General features: G+C 37.7%; 1 protein-coding gene across 1 annotated transcript in view; it reads right to left on the bottom strand.

Moving 5' to 3' along the window:
- MACC1 (MET transcriptional regulator MACC1) overlaps positions 1-3,122 on the bottom strand; it is a 48,465-nt gene extending 45,343 nt beyond the window's left edge. The window contains exon 1 of the mRNA XM_068405190.1: positions 2,970-3,122. Coding sequence (XP_068261291.1) covers positions 2,970-3,122 — 153 coding nt within the window. The remainder of the gene's footprint in view (positions 1-2,969) is intronic.
- Positions 3,123-21,156: the final 18,034 nt, after the last annotated feature.

The raw sequence follows: 21,156 nt of genomic DNA, 5'->3' as shown, positions 1-21,156 counted from the left end.
GAAGCGAAAGGAGTAATTCCGGTTTACATCTTCTGAGGATCTGATTCCTATGTTTATCGCCAAAGCTGTTAAACATGGAACATCTCTTCAGCACACTAAATCCCTGTTAACTGAAAGCTGTGGAACTAGGAGCATATTTGGTTTCGAGGCCTTTATGGGACCTGTTCTGGAAGGCAGGTTCCTGCAATGCACTGAATATTTTCAGTGCTGACTGGCTCAAGGGAGTGCTCACTCAGAAATCTTGCAAGGTTGGTTCCTGTTGCCTTCATTTTGAATGTAATGATTTATCTTTGTTGACACCTACAGGAGCAGGATAAGATCAAATAACAAACTGCTTTAAACTTCTTTAAACGACATGGGTGGTTTCAGGAAATATTTTCCAGCAAAATAATACAACCGGTGCTTAACCTGGCATCTTCCAGTGTCGTACACAATTCTCTTTGGCTTTTAAAACAAATGCAGTGAGGAAGCTGCAATTATTCAGGGGTGATGAAATTGCAGTTCTGCGTCAAAGCTGACTGTGGTGCTCACAGCTGCGACTTCGCTGACTTCAGACAACTTTGAGTTTAGACCAGCAGTGACACTGCCCTGTGGGTAGAAGTTCAAGTAGGAACAGCAAAAAAAAGGGCTGTAAAGCCATCTCAAAATGTAACAAAAAAACCTAGTTTCATTTCAGTAAACACACACACAAAAGTTAATCAGTCTATGAAGTAAAATGGTTTTGAATAACAGTTTGGATCACAGAGGATCCACGAGGATTGCCTTTGCATGCATTTCTTGCTGAAGGTCAAGTTCAAAAACATACATAAATTGGACAGTGATGCTGGGACGCTTCAGTAAAACTTCTATAGTAATGTAAATACAAAAATACATAAGAAGTGCTCATAAATACTTGCCCGTATAAAAACCTACATTTTTGCTTTCATATTATTAGCTACTCTTTTCACTGGCTTAGTTTACTGGAGGTTTGAACTTCATTTCTATATAAAGAAATACTTTTTTGGAAAAGGGGCTCATTATCTCACTTTATTAATAGTGGGCATATTTAGTCATAGTAAAATACTATTCACTAAAACATTAATCTTTCAATTATGAGGGAAAAGAACAACTTACAAATCTGAAAAAGTCCAGAGAGTGATCTTCCTGACAAGCATCTTGAAATGACTTTTTCAGCAACATCTGTAAGCTGTAAGTCATCATTTTTTTCCCCTCATAAACACATAAAATCATATACAAGTTCAGTCATGATTGTTAAATTGTGGATCAAAGCCACAGTTCGTTATAATGAAGAGAGTACTTGAACACGCCCATGAACAGCATTCATTATCAGTGCCACCAGGCCTGTTGTTAGTGCCTTCACTGCTTTTGAAAACAGATTATATTGGTGTTTGGCTGAACAAATATACATATTTCTGATCTGACTTTCACAATCTTGATGTGAGCTGACACTGTCTCGCAATAGATATGACCTGTCAAGCCTCACACACTGAGAGGTCAAGGCTCATACTTGTGACTCCAGTTTCCTGCTCCTCTGTATCTTAGGCCACATCTCATGCACTGGCCATGCAGTGCCTTTGCTCTGGTTCCTTTGTTGGTGTTTATTTGCTGACCAGATGCACCTGGAGGATTTGATTACAGAATAGGGGAGTGTGCTACATTGCCCCATGTGGAAGGACTTCTTCCATTACTCGTTTCTTTGATTAAAACAGTGCTACTTCCACACCAGCCCCTTCGACTCAGGTCTCAACCTCACATCCCCCTTTCCACCATCCAGAATCTTCCTCATGCATTGAAGCAGATGAATCTTGAAAGGAAATGTACTAATAAAGTCGGAAAATCAGTCAATCATAGCTGCAATTAGAACCATTCATCCAAAGCATATCTGCATGCATGTTTCTCTTAAGGTTGACATCATTATGAATTTCCAGATCTTATATAATTGGTGCCTCTTCTGTTCAAAGTTTGATTGCGTGCTGGACATTGGGAAATATATTTATGAGCCAATGAAAACGTCATAAAATACTTTGATGAATGAGTGTCTAGTTTTATTTGTCAGCCACGCTTTCTTTGGAACTTTCCTCTTCCTTGGAATCTCAGGCACCTCCAAGAATTTCTAACTTCACTTCTTTTTGTTAGATTTGTCCTAGAATATAACCCTTGGCGAATCATTCTTGCCAAAATGTCTGTGGCAGTTCAGAAATTACGCCTTCACAGATTTTTATCCTTGCTTCTCTGCCAAGGATTCTGTAGCTAGAGCTCTTCTAGCATAACATATCAGGTGAGTGCTCCTCATTGCACACATAATCTGAAACTGTACCATGAAAAACCTCCTACTGCAGCCCCAGTCTGCCATTTGAATGACAAGGTGCTAATCTTTGCTTGATATCTTATTTCTAGATTTCAGCAATGTGAGTGGACAGAAATAAGACTTGCCTTCCTTTGCTGCAACTTGTGTTGGAAAGAAGGTCTACCCTCTTTGGAATTTTTCCATATAACTAGTATAAAACAGGGTGATTTTTAAAACTTACAATCCTTTGCAATCAGTTCAAACATAATTTTAAATTCTTTCTTTGCATGTCTCCCAGTTTTCCTATTGCAACATGTTCTAGTTAGTTCAGAAATTAAAACCAGTGCTGATCCACACGTATGCTTTCCTTTTGATCAACTTCCTTATGATGTCATCATGACTCTTCTTTATTTGACCTGAAAAATAACATCTCATTTGTGTCATTTAAATTAAATTTGATAGTCTAGTGAACAACTACAGGGATATCACATACAGTAGTAGTATTTTTACAGTCTGAAGCCATGACGAATTCCAGGCATGGGCATTGTAATGAGCAAAGGGAGCCCTTGCCAGCTCCATTTTGCTACATATGGTACTAAGCTTTTCATAGTATTGGCATCCTTGCAGAAGTTTCCGTGACAGTTGTTGAGCCTCAGGACTGAATAAAATATTGCAACTTTACCATTACAACTACTTCTCCACATTGAGTAATCTTGTGGACTCTATATGAACCTTCTGTCATTACCCATGTATGTTTGAACGAAGTCAGTTGCTTTTTCTTGGGGAAGTTTGCCATTTCATCAACCATAATTGGATACTGTTTACAAGAAACCATTGCGAAAATAGCTCTCACAGACTTAAGATCCATGATTTCTGTTATCTCATTTTGAGTAACGGAATTGTGCATTTGTTTTGACCCTTTTCTGGTTGTTCTAAAGTACCAGGATCACATCTGCTTGCAGAAAGCAGTTGAACCAAGTTGCATGCGGCTTCTGAGAGGCAGGCATGCCTTCAGCAGCTTATTCAGTATAATGACTTTGTGGTGCAAATCTTTGTCTTGCAAGGTGATGAATGCAACTTAGAATTTTGTTATCATTTGCCTTTTTCCTTCTTTATCCTATGAATACTGAAAACTTACCAAGTCACTGGCATTCTTTGTGGTTGCTTGAAGAGCAAGAGCTCTGATGCCTCAAGCTTCTTTTCTGATTAGGAGATCCAGGCTAAATAAATGTTTCTTCTGAGTAGTTAATCAGAAGTTATTCACAATTAAAAACTGCATGACTACAGAAATGGAGTGCATTGTCACAGACTTCGAAATAGAAACCCTGAAAAACTTCAAATTACAGTGAGCAGAGGAAGGGTTTCATTTCCCAGAGCTGCACAGAAGGAAAGGCTTCAGTGGACTCTGATGAAATATTTCAAATGTTTTCCTGGGATCAAGCACTGTTTGCTCTTGTTTCAGGTGCTGATAAGTATAGGCCATTATTACACCAAGAAAAAAGTTTCACTTTTTGTTAGAAATAGAATTCCATTTTTTAATTAAAGATATTTAAATATATTTAATTTTGAATATATTTAATTTTATCTTCAGAAAAACCATTATATTTTCTCATTATTTTGTTCAATCACTACTTATTACATTTGTTAAAATATATAGGACTCCTGAAACTGTTTAACTGAATTTGGGTTTACTTGTTAAGTTCTCTTTATAAAGTAATCTGAAATATGGCAGAATGATGAAGGGAAAGTTAGGAAATTAGGTTGCTATTTGTCCACAGAAGAAGTATCTTTTCCTGGTTCTGAGATAACTATTTGTAGCCAACTTGTTAAAATATAATTTTAGAAAAGGATAAAAAAAAAGAAGAAACATTTCCTGCAAACATTTTTTTCTCAAAAATTTTTTTCTTCATAAAAACTACTTTTATTTTAAAATATTTCAAATAGCAAAAAGTAACCAAACAGATGTTTTGACTAGAAACTTTTGATCTCTTCTTCTATTTAAGAATCTTCCCAAAGTCACACATAGATTTTGCAAAGGAGTGATGCAGATGGTTGATAGTTTAATCAGTCTAACTTCAGCACAAGATCCACCTTTACCTCAGTGCCTCATATAAAGTTCCCAAATGACATAGGCCAAACCTTCACTGTCAGCCTTGATGTGATTGCCACTTGCCCTCACTTTTTATTGGTTTTTTTTTTTTAAAAAAAAAAGCAGGAAACCAGGAAAAGAGCTATGTCTGGTAAAAAAACCCAACCTTACTATTTATTTACTTTTGGAGATGTCCTGCCAAATGCTTCAGGTTCATTTTCATGAGAAACAGCAACATTACCAGAAGTGAAATATGTCTTTGTGGCTCTAAACATCAGCAAAATACTGATGAATCAGAGAGACAGAAGTATGCTGCCAAATCATAATTTCAACAGAATATTTTTTTGTTTCCTTAACTGAATACTTGATTAGAGATAAAACAGTATTTTACGAAATCAGAGGACTAAGAGAAAGATTTCCAGTAAACAGAAATGAATTGTCCCTTCTTCATTCCATCACCAGGAACACAGTGGCTCTAAAAAAGTAAAAAGCCAGGAGCCACATCTCAGGGGTTTTTGGTCTAAATAGAAAATCTGGTTACATCCGTGAAGTATGAAAAGTATATTTTTCTCCCTGTCCTTTTCCTTCCTCTTCTGATTTCTTTTTAAACTATCCTTTACTCAGTCAATGTTCACCATGAAGGTCAGCAGTAGCCCACTTATAAAAGGTCAGAAAACTTCACATTGCTCTGTAAGTTCAGGAGTTAATAGAGGTTTAGATTTCGATTTTGAGTATTTGGATGTTACTGCCATATTTTTTAATAAAATAAATGGTCATTTGAGCATGCATAATGATTTTATGTATGCCTTAAAAACTTTCTTAATGTTACAATCTTTTTCTTTTGTTACTTTTTCTATAAAGACCTTATCCCAGTTAGTCATTGGTCATTGAATTCACAGTGGTACTGATAATTTTTATTATTAATTTAAACTCTGATGCATAAAAATTTTTAGCTATATATTTAACTTGAAATGTTTGTATTTAATTGAAGAGTGCATTTACATGCTTTTCTGATGTCAGATATTGAAACAAAAAGTGTTTAAAATTCAACTTCTACAGTAACACACTTTTTAAAAAAATGGTTTCTATTCTGTAATAGATGTCTTATGGAAAGTTGAACAAAAAATGTGATAAAGTTATTTTTATCCACACCAACTTACTTTCAGATTATTTGAATCAAGAGATTATTGAATGTGATGTGCGTATAAACATCTGAAATTAGGTTTAACAGACATCTTGAAAACCAAAAATACTCTAACATCTTTTACAAACGTTTCCACTGATGAAACACCCATGAGTCATATTTTAAAACCTTTGCAATAAAAAAGCTGCTATAACAGGGCTCTATTCCACACGCACACACAAAAACGGTTGGAAACTCACATTAGTTTGATAGTGGAATAATTCTATTCCAGAACATGTTCTTTTGCCAGCTTTTTTTTTTTCTCCTATGGAAACAGAAGATCTTTCCCCATGAAACTCAAGGCTGGAAACACAGTATACTCAATCACCAGAAAAGCATGTGCATTTTCATAAAGCCTCCTTGTAACAGGATAATAAATTAGAAATAAAAGCGTATTTTGCTTTTATTTATATTTCAGTCAATGAACCCACATTTTTAAACGATGAATTTATGCTTATCATTAGATATGGAATTAAATAATATTGATGAGAAAAACAGAAGTGAAAAAGAAGTTTATAAAATATTTTCTGAAAACTTAGTATTTTCAAAACCTAATGAAGTTTTGCTTTAGTTACATAGAATTCTTTATAAACTTACATTCTGGATCCCTAATCAATATACTAAAAAAAAATTGAGTCAATCTATCACTGACTTACATATTCCAACTAGACATGAAATTCAGCAAGCAGGTGTAAATCAAGTGTGTTTATGCCTTGCACCATTTGTTCCAGGAACAGACCTTTTTAAAAGAGCAGCAGAGAGACGCTGCACACTACAATTGCTTGCAGGTGATGACCTTCAGAGTACTGAACTGGCCTGGCATCCTGCCACCTTTGATAAACCATTCAATTTGCTATGCAGATCTTTACTACTGAGGTACTATCAGAAATAGTTCCAACAGTCAAGAGTCCAGAAATTGAGGAAAATATTTGCCTGGCATTCCTGCATGGGAAGCCTACAAAGAGCTATGAGAGAGGCCTGGGGCAGATCCTCCAGCACAAGTAAAGCTTAATGGTTCAAGTGCAATCATTTTCAGAGAAATTATGTGGAGTGTTTCACCTCGGAGGGCAAAACAGATGATCACAACAGTCCCTTCTACCTTTATGATCTATGAAAAATGAAGGATCCCATAAACTCCAGAAGAGTATTTGAGATAAAGATATGGCCAAGACTGTGAAGAAGAGAATTTATAGAGACAAGATTGGCCTAATATACTACAGCAACAAAAAGCAGGCCAGGGATGGCTTGTGCAGAGAACACTGTGCTAACACAGCTGAAGGGTTTGGGAGAAAGGGCTGAAACAAATTAACTCTGGAGAAGTAGAAGGGCTTGGTAGGGCCGTGTGATAACTTTAACTGAGTGAGATGCATCAAGAAAATGCTTGTTATGGAGCCTTCTCTTGACAACACACTTTTCATGTAATGATTAACAGTAAGGCAGTTTTCAAAATTATTTTTTTCCTTTTTAAAAAGACCTGAGGATTCACCTTAAATCCCATTGGGCTGAAGAGAACAATACACAGCTCTCACAAATACTTGAAGGTTCATTTTTTTTCATCAGTATCGTGTTAAGCATAATTTATCACTAGCTCCCCTATAATATCGTTCTTTACCAAACAGGGTGAACGCAGAAGGCACACAAGAAGCTTTCCACACAAGCTGTGACACCGCCGTGGGCAAAGTGGCATGCTCCAGGGGCTTGCGGAAGCGCTGGCTGGCTGAAGTAACCTCACCAGCTTCAGGAGCCAAGGACGACAAAAACAGAGTCTCTGTTGCCATGGTACTCCCTTCCCATTAAACGGAAACGACCCGTGGGTTTCGTAAGTGACATCGCCCAATTATCCAACTGAAACATTGCTAAACATCTTTAAGTTAGCAGAGTTTATGCATCCTTTTGCTTCTTTTTCAGTCATCGTCTTTGATGTTCAGACTGCACACGTTGTCTTAAGGGAGAAAGAAAAACTTTCTTCTTGTTCCAAAGCAGCTTTTCTGTGTTTTCTTTTTGTAATACTGACTGAAGATAAGACTCAAGGGTTCGTACTTGTTCATTGCCAGATACACTGCAAAAAGATGCTAGTGTTGTTCCAGAAAGTCTACAAATATTTGGGGGATACCTGTTTCAGATCTGCATCTGCTCTGTTGTCTAATAATAATTATACTCCAGAAGAAAACCACAGAAAAGAGGGGGAGAATGAGGACACTTTTGGGGTTGCCTGAAATGCCCCTCACTGGAGGAGTTGTCACAGGATCTTAAAGGAATTTGAGACCTGTTAATCCTGTGGGTTGTCAGGATCTGGAAAGAAATTGCCTCCCGGATCAGAGGTAAACATACTTTGAAATCAAGTAACTAGAGATTTACTGTGCACAAAAAGAATCTCAGCTGCAGTATTTCCTAACTTCCAACCCCTTGATTTTGAAACATACATTTTCAGTGGAGCAGGGAATGGTAGAGAGGAGGGGGCACGCAGACCACCTCTCTACAGTCTTAATTAGATGGAGAGAAAACCACTTCCTTGTGTTTGATGGGAAATTTGCCAGGCCTCTGTGGGCTATTAATTGTAGTACTTTTTCCTTGTGCTGGTGACTGTTGGGAGGAAATTATCGCTCTCAGGCTACAAGTAAACGCTCAGGAAAATAGTTAAGGTGGCCTTAATGAATGTTTAGGTCCTGGTTATCCAGTAAATCTGGATGACTAAAGCTTTCTAGTGCTACTTAGAACAAGGGACTGTTACCAATCTTCCAAGTTTCTCACGGAAAACTAGCACTCTTAGCACCAATATTTGACTTGCGTATATATTTCAATGTTAAGTATGACCAGCTATTGGCCACCAGTGGTCTGTAGACCACAGTTCTGGAGTCCGGTATTTTAAAATACCGGATAAATTAAACAGAACTGTAAAGCTTCGGAACGTCTCTCATCGTTATCAGCAGTAAAAAAACTGAGTTTGTTTTAAAATAAAAAAAGGTTACTGTGTGCTTTGTAGGGACAGTTTGTCATTTAGAAATAGGAGGTATTGGTCTTGAGAGCTGATTGTAACAAGTTAGGTGTCCCATTAAAATGTCTCTTTTTCAGCATGATTAGCACTCGGAAACCTCTCAGTTTACAGGAAAACGCTTCCACTCCTACCCTTCTTTTGCAGTCTTTCATCCAGCTGTTTCACAATTTTTCCAGAGGTCTTAGTGCAAACAAAAGTCACAGTTGTCAGTCAGAGTTGCTATGGGTTTTGAAGGCAGATCTCTCACTGAAGTATAAAAATAATATTTGGTATGAGGGGGGACTCTCTATTACACTCCTTACCGTTTAAGGATCAGACCACGGATAAAGTAAACTTGCTATAAAACCACTTCAAATAAGATTCTTACTTTCCTTTTCAAGACTGCACCAAAAGCGGTAATATACAAAAGGAGTTTTCAAAAACAAATTAAATTCCAGCTTATTTTTGTCATTGGGGTGCAAAATAATGCTGAGCTCCTTTACCTCGGAGAGCAGCTTTTGCTGCCAAAGCTCCCTGGCATACAGAGGAGGAGCAGCCATTCACAGCTGCCTGGCTGGCTACTCAGCCTGAAACACGGGGGCAAGGAGAAAAGTGCATTATAATCATGAGAATACATATGAGTAACAGTTTACAGTCATGCCTACCTAATGTGTGTCTGTCAATGCAATGTATAATTCACAGGCTGCCCTTTCCACAAGCACAGTCTAGATATAAACAAAAGATGCCACAACCATTGGTACGCTGCAGAGCACGTTGTACAACTGCTACTACTCTTTTAGCTCAGAAGGTTCAAAAGTGATATTAGTCTCTCATGGGATTTAAAGGACCATGTTTTATAACAAAATCACTAATATGCAGTTGTACACTTAGAAAGATCGTCTTGTATTTTATTAGAGGAGCATAATTAGGGAATTTTATTAGGTTAGAGCAGAATAGAAAGTGAATGTACTATTCACCTGGTGAATTAATGTTTGCCATATAGGTAATGTGCAGAATATCAAAGACTCTGTTGTGTAATTTTTAGCCCTATAAATAGTAAGAACCAAGAAACTACAGGCACTCTGCACATTAAGTTTTGTACTTTGGCCCATCATCATTATATCAGCATCTCATGAAAGAAATGGACTGATAGACTCCTCTTTATTTTTTTCCATTTTGGGTTTGCTGATCGACAGCCAGCTAAACATGAGCCAGCAGTGTGCCCAGGTGGCCAAGAAGGCCAATGGCATCCTGGCCTCTATTAGGAATAGTGTAGCCAGCCGGTCTAGGGAGTGATCATCCCTCTGTACTCGGCACTGGTGAGGCCGCATCTTGAGTACTGTGTCCAGTTCTGGGCCCCGCACTTCAAGAAAGATGTTGAGGTGTTGGAGCGAGTCCAGAGGAGGGCGACCAAGCTGGTGAAGGGTCTGGAGGGTCTGACCTACGAGGAACGGCTGAGGGAGCTGGGGTTGTTTAGCCTGGAGAAGAGGAGGCTCAGAGGTGACCTTATTGCAGTCTACAACTACCTGAAGGGAGGTTGTAGTGAAGTGGGAGTCGGCCTCTTCTCCTGAGCAACTAGCGATAGGACAAGAGGACACAGCCTCAAGCTTTGCCAGGGGAGGTTCACGTTGGACATTAGGAAGAATTTCTTTTCAGAAAGGGTCATTAGACATTGGAATGGGCTGCCCAGGGAGGTGGTGGAGTCACCATCTCTGGATGTGTTTAAGAAAAGACTGGACATGGCACTTAGTGCCATGGTCTAGTTGACAGGGTGGTGTCAGGGCAACGGTTGCACTCGATGATCCCTGAGGTCTCTTCCAACCTGGTTGATTCTGTGATTCTGTGATTCTGTGGTTATGGAAAGTTTTGATTTCTCTAACAGGTAGAGAAATACATAGGTAGCTAATAATATTGTCATTCAGATCCTGAGAAGGAAACTTTGTCAAATAAAAGGCTGGTGGTAGTTCTGTGTATTTCTCATTTATCCAGCCTCCTAGTAAGAATGGACAGGATTTACACACTTAATTTTTGTTTTGATGATCTGTATTCCCTGGAATAATACAACCTTCTGAATAGCTCACAAGATTATTGCAAAAATTCTTCTAGTGTAGTTTTATGTCCAAGCTTTTGCATTTGCAAAACCTTGAATTTAGCATTTGTGTTTGTTGTTTCCCATGTTTGATTTGAATTTAAGAAAGAAAAAATGCAAAGTGTGTTTTTCTTTGTTGGGAACAGACTCAAACCCCATACATACGAAAAATGGTGGGTCTAAGACCTGAGGAAGGTTTGAGATGGGGATGCTTTGAAAAATTGATTTTTAATCAAGTGACTTGTCAAATTCTCAGAAAGGGGTTAGGAAAAATCTGGGTAAAGAACTCAGTTTATTCGGAGAAAAAGGTGCAATTCAAATGCATGAGTGACAACCTACAATAAAGAATGTTTGAAAGAGTGATTGCACCCTGTAGCATGCATTTATTTGGCAGAATAAAAAGCACTCATACATTTCTGAGGACCAGCACAAGGAGTGAAACATTGAAGTGCACTTGTAGGTAGTCCTGCAAAATACAGTGTGCTTTCTAATCTCAAAAAAAAAAAAGTGGGAACTGAATGCAGGTTCAAACTTTTATACAACTAACAACTTTTTTTCTAAAGGATATGATTCCTTTTTCTTTTTTTTTCCTTTTCCCTAAGGGGATTTCAGAAATCTCTTCTAGCAGTATATTACCTAGCATATTATACAATGTGTGGAGGGCACTAGCCTGGAATCTGAGACCTTATTTGCTCCAGATTTCCCATATGACCTTGAACAAGTCAGATAAGTTTTTTTAAGAAACCAAAATCTTTTGAAGGTCAGACCTTAATCTCTCTTCTCTATCTTCTCTACCATTTTTTGGCATGTAACATGGAGATAAAAAGACTTTCCTATCTTACAGATTTTAAGAAAAAATACATTAAAAAATTGAATGCGATCAGATATTGAAGGGTTTTTTTTATAAGACTGTTAATGAAGCATTATACATGTAGTCTAAATATTTGTTCTTGCTGGGAAAAAATAATTAAATTATACAAACTATAATTACAGACTTGTCAGTCTCTGTCTTTGAAAGCAAGACACTGCCCATAAATTGAGTTAAGATACTAACTTAGAATTTAATATATGATAACCACTAAAAAATTAGGCTACTTTTAATTGTCATGACAAACCTGCTTAATCAGATCATTTTGAAAGATCTAAAATACAATATAGGTCATTGTAAATGGAAGATTGAGAATATACATGCAGACATGAAAGAGTTCACATAGCTCCCTGTTATCATGGCCCCAACAGAACAAAGTATTTTCTGCCAGACAGACTATGGAAAACAGACATTTTGGGTGTGTGCAACTGGGAGTGATTTTCCTCTGGAATTAATATATATATGGAAAAGTAAGAACTGTGCACAGACTTTCACATACTTAGACATGAATATACAAGAGTACACATAGGTATGTGTATCCAGTTTATATAGATTGAGAAAAGCTTAAAAAAAAAAAAAAACGACTCTCAAAGATGAAAAAATGACAGGTAAATTAAGAAGATATAATTTCACAATTCTGGGAAAATGAGCTATGGTTTATTATTCTGAGGGCTTGAGTTTGACAGTAATGATTCTGTAACAGAAACAACATCAGTAGTTCTCTGTTTCTTGGCATATTACCTAGGATAGAATAATCCTGGAATCTGCAGTCTGTGGCAGCATTTTCTCGTTTTTGTTTAGCATAAATTTAGAACTCATTTAGAGTTTACATACTGAAAGAACAGGGCCATATACACATGCACAAACGTATGACATATGTATGTATGTAATACTTAGCAAGTGGAAAAAGTGCTGCAATTGATCCCTCTCTTCATAGCTGTGAGCCATACCACAGATTGTTTATTCATTTTTCTCAGTGACTGTGACAAAGGACACACATGTTCTTGCCCTAAAAGCCCATGCCTGAATGGTAAAAGAGTTATTACTGCCCATCAGAAATAAGGATTTCTGATTCTAGTAACACAAAATACGTACTCTTACGTATACACACACCAGCACTTCACCAGCATCATACAAGAAAATAAGATCCTGTTGTACCTCTCAAATTGTCAGTCGTGTAACTCTAGACAGTGACTTTAAGTCTCTAATATGGCAATCTCTGATGCATCTTTATCAAGTACAGGGTTTCTGTATTTGATAAGCCTGGTTTTCTGTGCATGAAATAAACTGCAAAACATAACTGCAAGCACCAATTTATTGAACAGACACGGGTGAGGAAGAACAATCTAGAATGATCAACAGAATAAAAACATTAGTAGAATGACCTATCATGGTATGAACATTCAGCTGCACGATTAGTCATCACAGTTTAAAATACGTACTCAGGAATGAAGAATCATATTCTTTTATTCTGAAATATATCTTCAATTAGGAAAACAAAACAGTAGCTCTATTTAGGCTGTAAGGAATATTCATTCCAGTATATCAAAGAGAATTTCCTCTAAAGTGTTTTGATGTAGAAGATAAATATCTAAAAGTCTAGCTTAAATTTAAAACTCCTGTATGATTTGTCCAGGGGTGATTTCATTTGCAAATGACTATGGAAGGGTACATAGCGGAAGGAAGTAGAGTGGTAAGATTAAGCAAGGAAAGAGCAGAGGAGGTCTCTCACAATATGTGTATGGGAGCTGAAGACAAGGTTATTGTGATGGGTTTTGCTGGGAAGAAATGAGAGCTTAAACTGAAGCATCACTTTGAGTTTCTCCAAACATGCCTTAACAAAGAAATTATGTTATATATTATTATATTAATTGTATACTACATGCTACTGTCATCCAGTCTGTCTCCCAAAACCTAGAACTCCACTTTCTCACATGGCAGACAACTTTTGATTGCCTTGGTCACACATCATATTCTTCCATCACGACAATTTCTTTGGGAATCTGGGAAGAATAAAGCTATTGGAGATGCAAAGAGAACAGAACTTTTAGGGAGAGGAAGAATATAAAAGACATTTGAGGTGTTTCCCAATGGGAAAAATGAGAGGTGGAAAGATGAAAGTCACCAAAATACAGAGAAACTCTGGGGCGAAGCAGGAGCAACCTCACAGTCAACTTTTCTATGTACTTGACATTTTGTTTCATATTTGATGCTTTTTTCTGTCTCATATTTTCCATTAATTACAATTTTAATTTGTGTCACACTGTGCCTTTTTAATCAGTTGACTCAATGGAGAGATCCATTTATCTCTGACTTCAACATTTCTAACCTTTCAACCTCTCTAACGAGAAGAAATATGTTAATTATGCAAAACGTGAAATATTGAAAAGGTCACAAAAACCTACCGAAGAGTGAGATGTAAATTATACATCTTGGGACACATGGGTATGCATGTCAATCTATCTGTACTCACTCAAATGCCAAGCTTATCTTAGCCTTCTTCAGGCATGCACTTTACAGACTTCCATGTCACTTTTCAGCTAAGTTCTCCAGCTCTTTTCTGGTCGTTGCTCCTTCCAGTTTTCTTTGCACCAGTCTGATTTTTCAGCCTTTTTCTAGACTACGCAGCAGTCCATGCAATAGGGAAGAAACGACAGCATAAATCTTCTAGAGAGGGATGTGAAATCTGAAAAGGTTCCTCTGCAAGTGGAGCAATAGAAAATGCATGAAAGATGCCCTAATCTGTGCTGTGTGGGAAAGTGGGGACGGTGATGAAGGCACGGGTCTACCACCCAGGATGTGACGCCTGACAGGTCTACCCTGTCCTGTCTCCACCATGGGTTCTCTCTTCTTGGCTTCTGGGTCAGTTTTAAGTCAGATGGGGAGTGCCACCTACTGGGTGACCTTCTGAAAGTAAGTCATTAGCTTATGATTTAAGATAATTGTAACAGGAATTTATACAGAGAAAAAACACAGCAAGGGCCTAAAATTAATGAATTGGCTAATCAGACTCGGTGAGAAGGACAAATTGCACTTAAAGTAGCACCCCTACAGTTTCATGACCAGCTTGCTGCTGCTTTTAGTCATTGTTTTCTGGCATGCTGGTCAAAAATCAGTAGAGCTGATCATAACTTGCTCTATGTGTAAAGAAGCTTTTCAGCAGCCAGCATGCAGAATCTACCTGCCTGCTAAATTTCTCACAGATCTTAGGGTTTGATTCTAAGGTGTAATACTGTTGTATTTATACACAAAGGAAAAGAAAGAACTGTCCATCAGCTCTTGACAAGGTCTTACACCTACGCAAATCAAAGTCAATAACAAAATATTCTGAGTCTCCCTGGAGATTCTGTAGGAATTTTCTGTGGTTCACTCAGTATAGTGGTGAAAAGCCAATGGATGAGATGGATCAAATTTTTCCGAGCAGTGTATTTTAAATGTGCACACATATCACTCTGCTATCCTAACTCCAGGATTCCTGAAGTGGGGAGACTCACAGCACATGACAAGAAAGGCAGACTGTTGTCTTAGGTGGGGACGTTAGAGGAGATTAATTTTATAAAGTGTTTTAGGTTTTCTTAGCTATTTAGTCTCTTAGCTATGCCTCAGAAAGGTGACCTAAGGAAGTTTAAAGAATAATTCTATGTATAGAAAATGTTGCAAACTACATATAGAAACTGTGTTTTTATTACTTTCCCTGTTATGGGAGGTGTTCTAAACTAAGGTGAAGGCATAAAAATATAACCTCTATAACCAGGTTTGGGCAGCTGTGACATATCAGGAACAGCACATCATCTGCCTAAGAGAACAACAATTATGATTTCCAAACAAAAATATTATGCTTGGTTAGTTGATGAAGTTCATATTACACGCGATATCTCAATCTTTATCTGCAGTTATTTGGGGAAAAAATCAAAACAAAATGCCAAAAATACATAATATTGAAAAGAAAGAGGAAGAATTGAAGACAGAGCTGAACTAAAGGAGTAATAAAATCCCAGATGTTCAGCGCCTGATGATAGATCTCAATAGGCTACCCAGGAAAACACAGCAAGGTCTGCAGTGAATGTCTTGGTTTCAGAACAAGAAAGGAGACTGCCCAGAGAAAGTCAGTCAGGGTCCAGCGCCTGACTATTGCCAAAATACACATTGGAAAGGTGGAGTTGAGCACTTAATTAAATGCAACAACAGTGCCATCATTTCCCAATCTGACTACCCCGTGATAAGAGAGATTGGTCTAAAACATGGCAAAGTGATCTTGTGAGAGCTGACTGGAGTAAATTAATTGACTTCTGTGTGAAAAGGCTAGCAAAGGACACAATGTGACTGCAGCAAAGGGTAAAGCAGTAGAAAAATCACACCTACTGGCATTATCTTAGGTTTTTAAGATGATGGTCAATGACCAAACAACACAAAGGTTTCAGTTCAATGGCCATTCGTGTCCAAAGAAAAGAAGAATATCCTGCTGAAGGGATTTCAAAGGGACTACCTACAAGAAGATGGAGTGGAATTGAGAAGGTGGAGCTAGGCTGTTCATAGCAATGCATGGGGGGACGATGAGAGACAATGGGTGTAAATTGAAACAAGAAAAGTTCAGACTAGATGTAAAGAAAAACTTTCACCATGAAGACAGACAGGCAGTTGAAACAGGTTGCCTGGTTATGAGGAGGGTGTGTTGTCTCCATCCTTTGTTTTCAAGACTATGATAAAGCCTAGAGCAACCTGGTCTGCCCTCATAGCTGCTATGAGCAGGACGTTGGACTAGATGCCTCCTAAGGTTTCTTTCCAGCAGAATTTTCTGAGTCTATGATTATATTACACTGTGAAAGTAAATAACTGAAAAAATGATTTAGACTGATAGAAATCTACATGGGAAGAAAATGGCTTAAAAATTGGTTGGCAGAAGAAGAATCATATGTTACGATGAGAAAAACAAAAAGAGCCCAATAAAATTCAATTATATAAAGATCACACAAGCATTCAAATACCTCAGCTGATGTATAAAGATCCCACAAGAACTGAAATACCTCAGCTCATGGGTAATGACTGTGAATAACAATGTTGGTTTAAATCCTAGTGGTCAGGAAGAATAGAATGAGAAGCTGGAAAATCCCCGCAACAAGAATAAGCTAAATAACCTGCAATGTCAAGTGAACTAGACGATGATTAAGCAAGTCACAAAGTACATGTCAAATTGGTGGCCAGCAAGGAGGGCAGAAGAATGACTACTGCATAGAATGAAAATGGGATTTCTGAGGAGAGTTCTGCATAAAAGGGCAGATATGCAGAGAAATTATAATTACAGCCTAGGGAACTCCTCTCACAGAAAAGCTGTGTGGAATAAAAAATTACGTCATGGCCAAAAAAAACAATTTATAAAAGTTTAAAGAAATCACAGGAAAGAACAGAAAGAACTGAAAGAAACTGTGGTTAACTTGAAGGTAACAAATGAGATCTGCTGACTCCAAAAACAGGATAAGAAGACTATTTAATTTCATAGATCTGCATAACACTTGATAAAAGAAAATACCATGCAATAATAGCCTCATTAAAAATAATTGTCACGGATATAAATCAAGCCAGAATTTCACCCCTGGGTTGTGTTCCAAAAACCTGATAATCTTGAGATGCACCCTAGGAGGACTATCTTTTCGTGTATAGTCTTACCCTTGTTGTTATACTAGTAAATGCTACGTGAACATGCAGCTCTAGGCTGAATGCAACAAATGATGAAGCAAAGGGGAAAGCCAAAAAGAAAATACAGATATGAAATTGCTGTGTTTTGCCTGCTATGTGAATATTTTACAAGGCTTGCATTGCTATGCTAGTACTAATACATTTTCTTGCATTTAATATCCATCTGATCAATTGTAATAATAATAGTTTCCAGCTTGTCCATCTCCACTTAGCTTTCCCATCTTTTGTTTCAGATATTACATTTTTTTTTTCATTTTATCTTCCCATCACTCACCTCTGGGCATTTTTAAGGCAACATTTCTCTTTGAAGTTGGTCAGGAAATATGCTTCTGCTCCCATAAAAAAAATATTACTACTTTTTAAGAATCATAAATGAAGATGAAATTCTGAAAGCTGATTTTTTTACATTCTTTTTAATGGGAGTCCAGAAGTTATAATTTTATTAAAAAAAAAGCAAAACATTCCAAGGGCTGAGTCCATGTTTCTGAAGCCAGCTATGTTGCCTGGGCTTCTAAGTGGGTGGGTGTTTGGGCAGTGAGTTCCCAGGGGCTCTGAGCTTCCCAGTCCTTTCACACACTGCATTGCAGTGGTATGGAAAGACTGAGCGCTTGGGACTCAGGAACCAGCAAGTTTCTGAAGAACCAAATGATGAAAACTCTGGGATCCTGGTGCCTAAGTCAGCTGCCAAGGTATAAAATCTACTTTATAGAAAAGCCAAACAAGTGTCTACAGAGATCAATATCCCCCAGAATATTTCCATTTTCAGCAAATTATTTTTCTCCAATGGAAAAACTTCACATCAGAAAATGCCCAGCTGTCATTCTCACCTTATCTGCATTTCTGCACAACGAGCCTGTACGTACAAAATACAGCACTTCATCCTGGCTCCAGCTTCCAGCTTCACTGATCATACATCGACCTCTTCCCAACATCAAATCTGCATTTACCTTTCTAGACAGTTTGGAAACCAATTTTATTGTGGCATACATGAACCCTTCTGATTTCTGCAATAGTCCTTGATCTAGATGCTTTTGGTTTTGTGATAGTATGAGGAAATATGAGCTTTTCCCTGTCAAAACATTGTGAAGCAGGCATTCAGTAATCACACTGACAGCTTGCTCTTCCTGGGAAATTCTTTGGGCAGGACATCATCAGCTCATATTTTGTATCATGGCAAAGGGTGTCATGCTCAGTGGTTCTTGGTGACAGCTTTGCATTAGACAAAATGAAAGGAAAAAAAAACACACTACTGCCCCCCCCCCCAAAAAAAAATGCGGTTAAAGAACTAGAAAAAAGCTGTTCAGTTTTCTTGTTTAGTTACCATGTTTGTTCCTTAGCAGTAGACTAATGAGTCTCCTCTTGGAATAGAGAAGTTATGGCCTGATATTAAAGAACTGTGTTTTTCCCCTTGGTTTAGCAAAAAATGAAAGATTTTTATTGATGTAAAAGTTTCAAGATGGTACTGAACCTAGTTGATAAAGAAAGTGTAACATATCAAACCATTAAAACCTAAAAGAGACAAGAAGGAAAGGTTATAATTGAGGTAGATCAGGAACCAAAAAGCTGAGTACAAAAATGGGGGAGAGATGTGAAAGTTCTGGGGAGGCTGGCTGGTTATTTATGAGTAGTAGACTGCTGTCAGAAATATGCATAACCTGTAACGTGAAAAAGGTTGACTTCATTGCTCCTGATTTTCATATTTTTACACTCCAATCTGACATTTGCATATAGGACATCTAATTACAAAATATCTGTGACACATTAATTGTCTTCTGTTTGATTAGCAGTGATATGGCTGGAACAATATTCTTAGTGGCTTCAGTCTCGTGACCCTTTTATGACATGGGAAGTTATACTACTTGATTTGAGTCAAGTCTGTTCTGTCACTGGACCCCTGCCTTGAAATAATACTTCATTATATGGCTTCAGATATTTTACAGTGTTTTTTTGGCTAATGCTCCCATGCAAGAGAAAGAGCAGTTGTAGGAAAATAATCTTCTAATTATTCTAAATATTTAGCAATATTTTAAATTCTGTTTTTTTTAAATTCAATTAAATGATTTTGTATTATTTTCATCATTCTAACAAAAGTTCAGTCTTAAGGAAAAGAGATACCACTTATTTTCTTCAGAGTTTTCATTATAGCCTCTAGTCCTTGGGGCTCTGGAGACAGAGAATAGAAACACTTACATTCATTTCATGACTGTCACTAACATGAAAATGTGCCATAGTCAGTTCAGGGCCTCGGTATTTACATCTAGAAAATAGGGAGTATGTGTGCTTGCCTTTATAAAATATTTGAACAACTAAAATAATCAAATTTCAACAAGCTTAAGAGTGTAAGGTTCCCCTTGGGATTTATTTCATGGTAAAATCATGCTCCAATTACATTTTTCATTTTTTGTACTCGCCTACGTCTTGCTTTGCTCAGTTTTATTCAATTCCATTATTCCAAGATGAACCAAAATTTCCTTGTATTTCACTTTTATGTAAATTTTAAACTGCCAAACCTCAAAGTTATATATGTAATTTGGATTTCCCCAGTAGAAATCTGAACACCTGCACAAACTTAATTTTCCTTTAAAATATGATATGGATTCCCCCAAACTGATATTTCGTGTCGTATTTTGATGGAAAAATCTAGACAAGCATTAATATCACTCTATGTCACTAAACCGTCATTTCCTTTTCAAAGGTTCTGCTTAATTGTTTTCCATTTGGTAAGATATTTATATTTCATTAGTTTAGATTTCATCTCCAGATATGACTTTGTCTCCTCTGGTCGCCTTGCTTATCACCTGCATTGTGTGTAAATCGATGTGCTGTACACTCCAGTGCGGGGGAGCTTTTCTGGTCATTGCGTATAACTGTGTGTGGGAGCAGGCAAACCCTTTTTGTGGGTTTGCTTTTATAAAGTATTCTGTTTTCACATGCTCCAAGTAACATAAGAATCTCCATCTGTAGTAGCTTAATGTGCTTTTTTAAACTAAAATACTAAAAATTCTCTCCCCATTGAGAATACGTAAAAAGACTATTCATACCTAGCTTTCTGGGAAACTTGCTTTAGGTTTCGTATGTACCAAACTACATATTTTGCTGAAACTTTACAGAGGAAGCAGAAAATGAATATGCAAGAGCAGAAAGGCAGCCATCCCTATGCTTCTCATGTTCTAGTTTTCAACAAAAGCCAGACTGGCTTCTAAAGTCTGTTTTGAAGGGGGTATGCCAGCTTATGGTTGTCTCTATGTATCTGCCTAAGAGGGGCAGAGGGCTACCTATTCCAGAAAGCTTCTAGCCTAACACTACCCAAGTTAGGTAAGGAACTATCCTGGCCCTGCTGAAACAGCCCAAGAATTCCAGCTGTGCCACTGTGCAAACATCTGGCAGGCTCTTCGTGCACCCTGGCAGCACCCAGGATCAGCCCTGGAGACCTCACCTATGGGAGACCAGTGCCATCAGTGACAGCAGAGTACCCAAAAGGGGACCTCATTCTGTGCAGTGCAAGAGACGTTCCAGCATAGTCTCTTACCTCTCCATTCCTGGCTCCTGGGCTTTCAGTTGTTTTATTCTATGTTGTCAATACCCAAATATCTCACTTTAGTGCCATGCTCTACCACCACAGAAGAATTTTACATGATCCAGAATACATGGTGGTGCCACAGCTTATTTAGAAATAAGCATCTGGTTTTAATGTCTTGCTTGCTAACACTGAAAGTGCATTTGTTCTGAAAATAGTAGCTCAGCTTGCCTGACACTGTAATGATTTACAGCATTGCTTCTGCCTGAAGAACCTGGCCACCATCCACTGATTTGTTATCTATGTAGCGTGGAGCATGCATTCTATTCTTGATGGGATTTTAATATAACTGTGACTCTTACTAGTTCCCAGAGGTTAGATTTGCCATGTTTCTTTTTGATCCCTGTTTTTTGTGACTGTCTATAGCATATATATACCTTTTCCAATAAAAGAAA

Source organism: Nyctibius grandis, chromosome 7 (genome assembly GCF_013368605.1).
Source record: "Nyctibius grandis isolate bNycGra1 chromosome 7, bNycGra1.pri, whole genome shotgun sequence".
Taxonomy (NCBI): Eukaryota; Metazoa; Chordata; class Aves; order Nyctibiiformes; family Nyctibiidae; genus Nyctibius; species Nyctibius grandis.
This window is presented reverse-complemented; position numbering and strand designations above follow the sequence as displayed.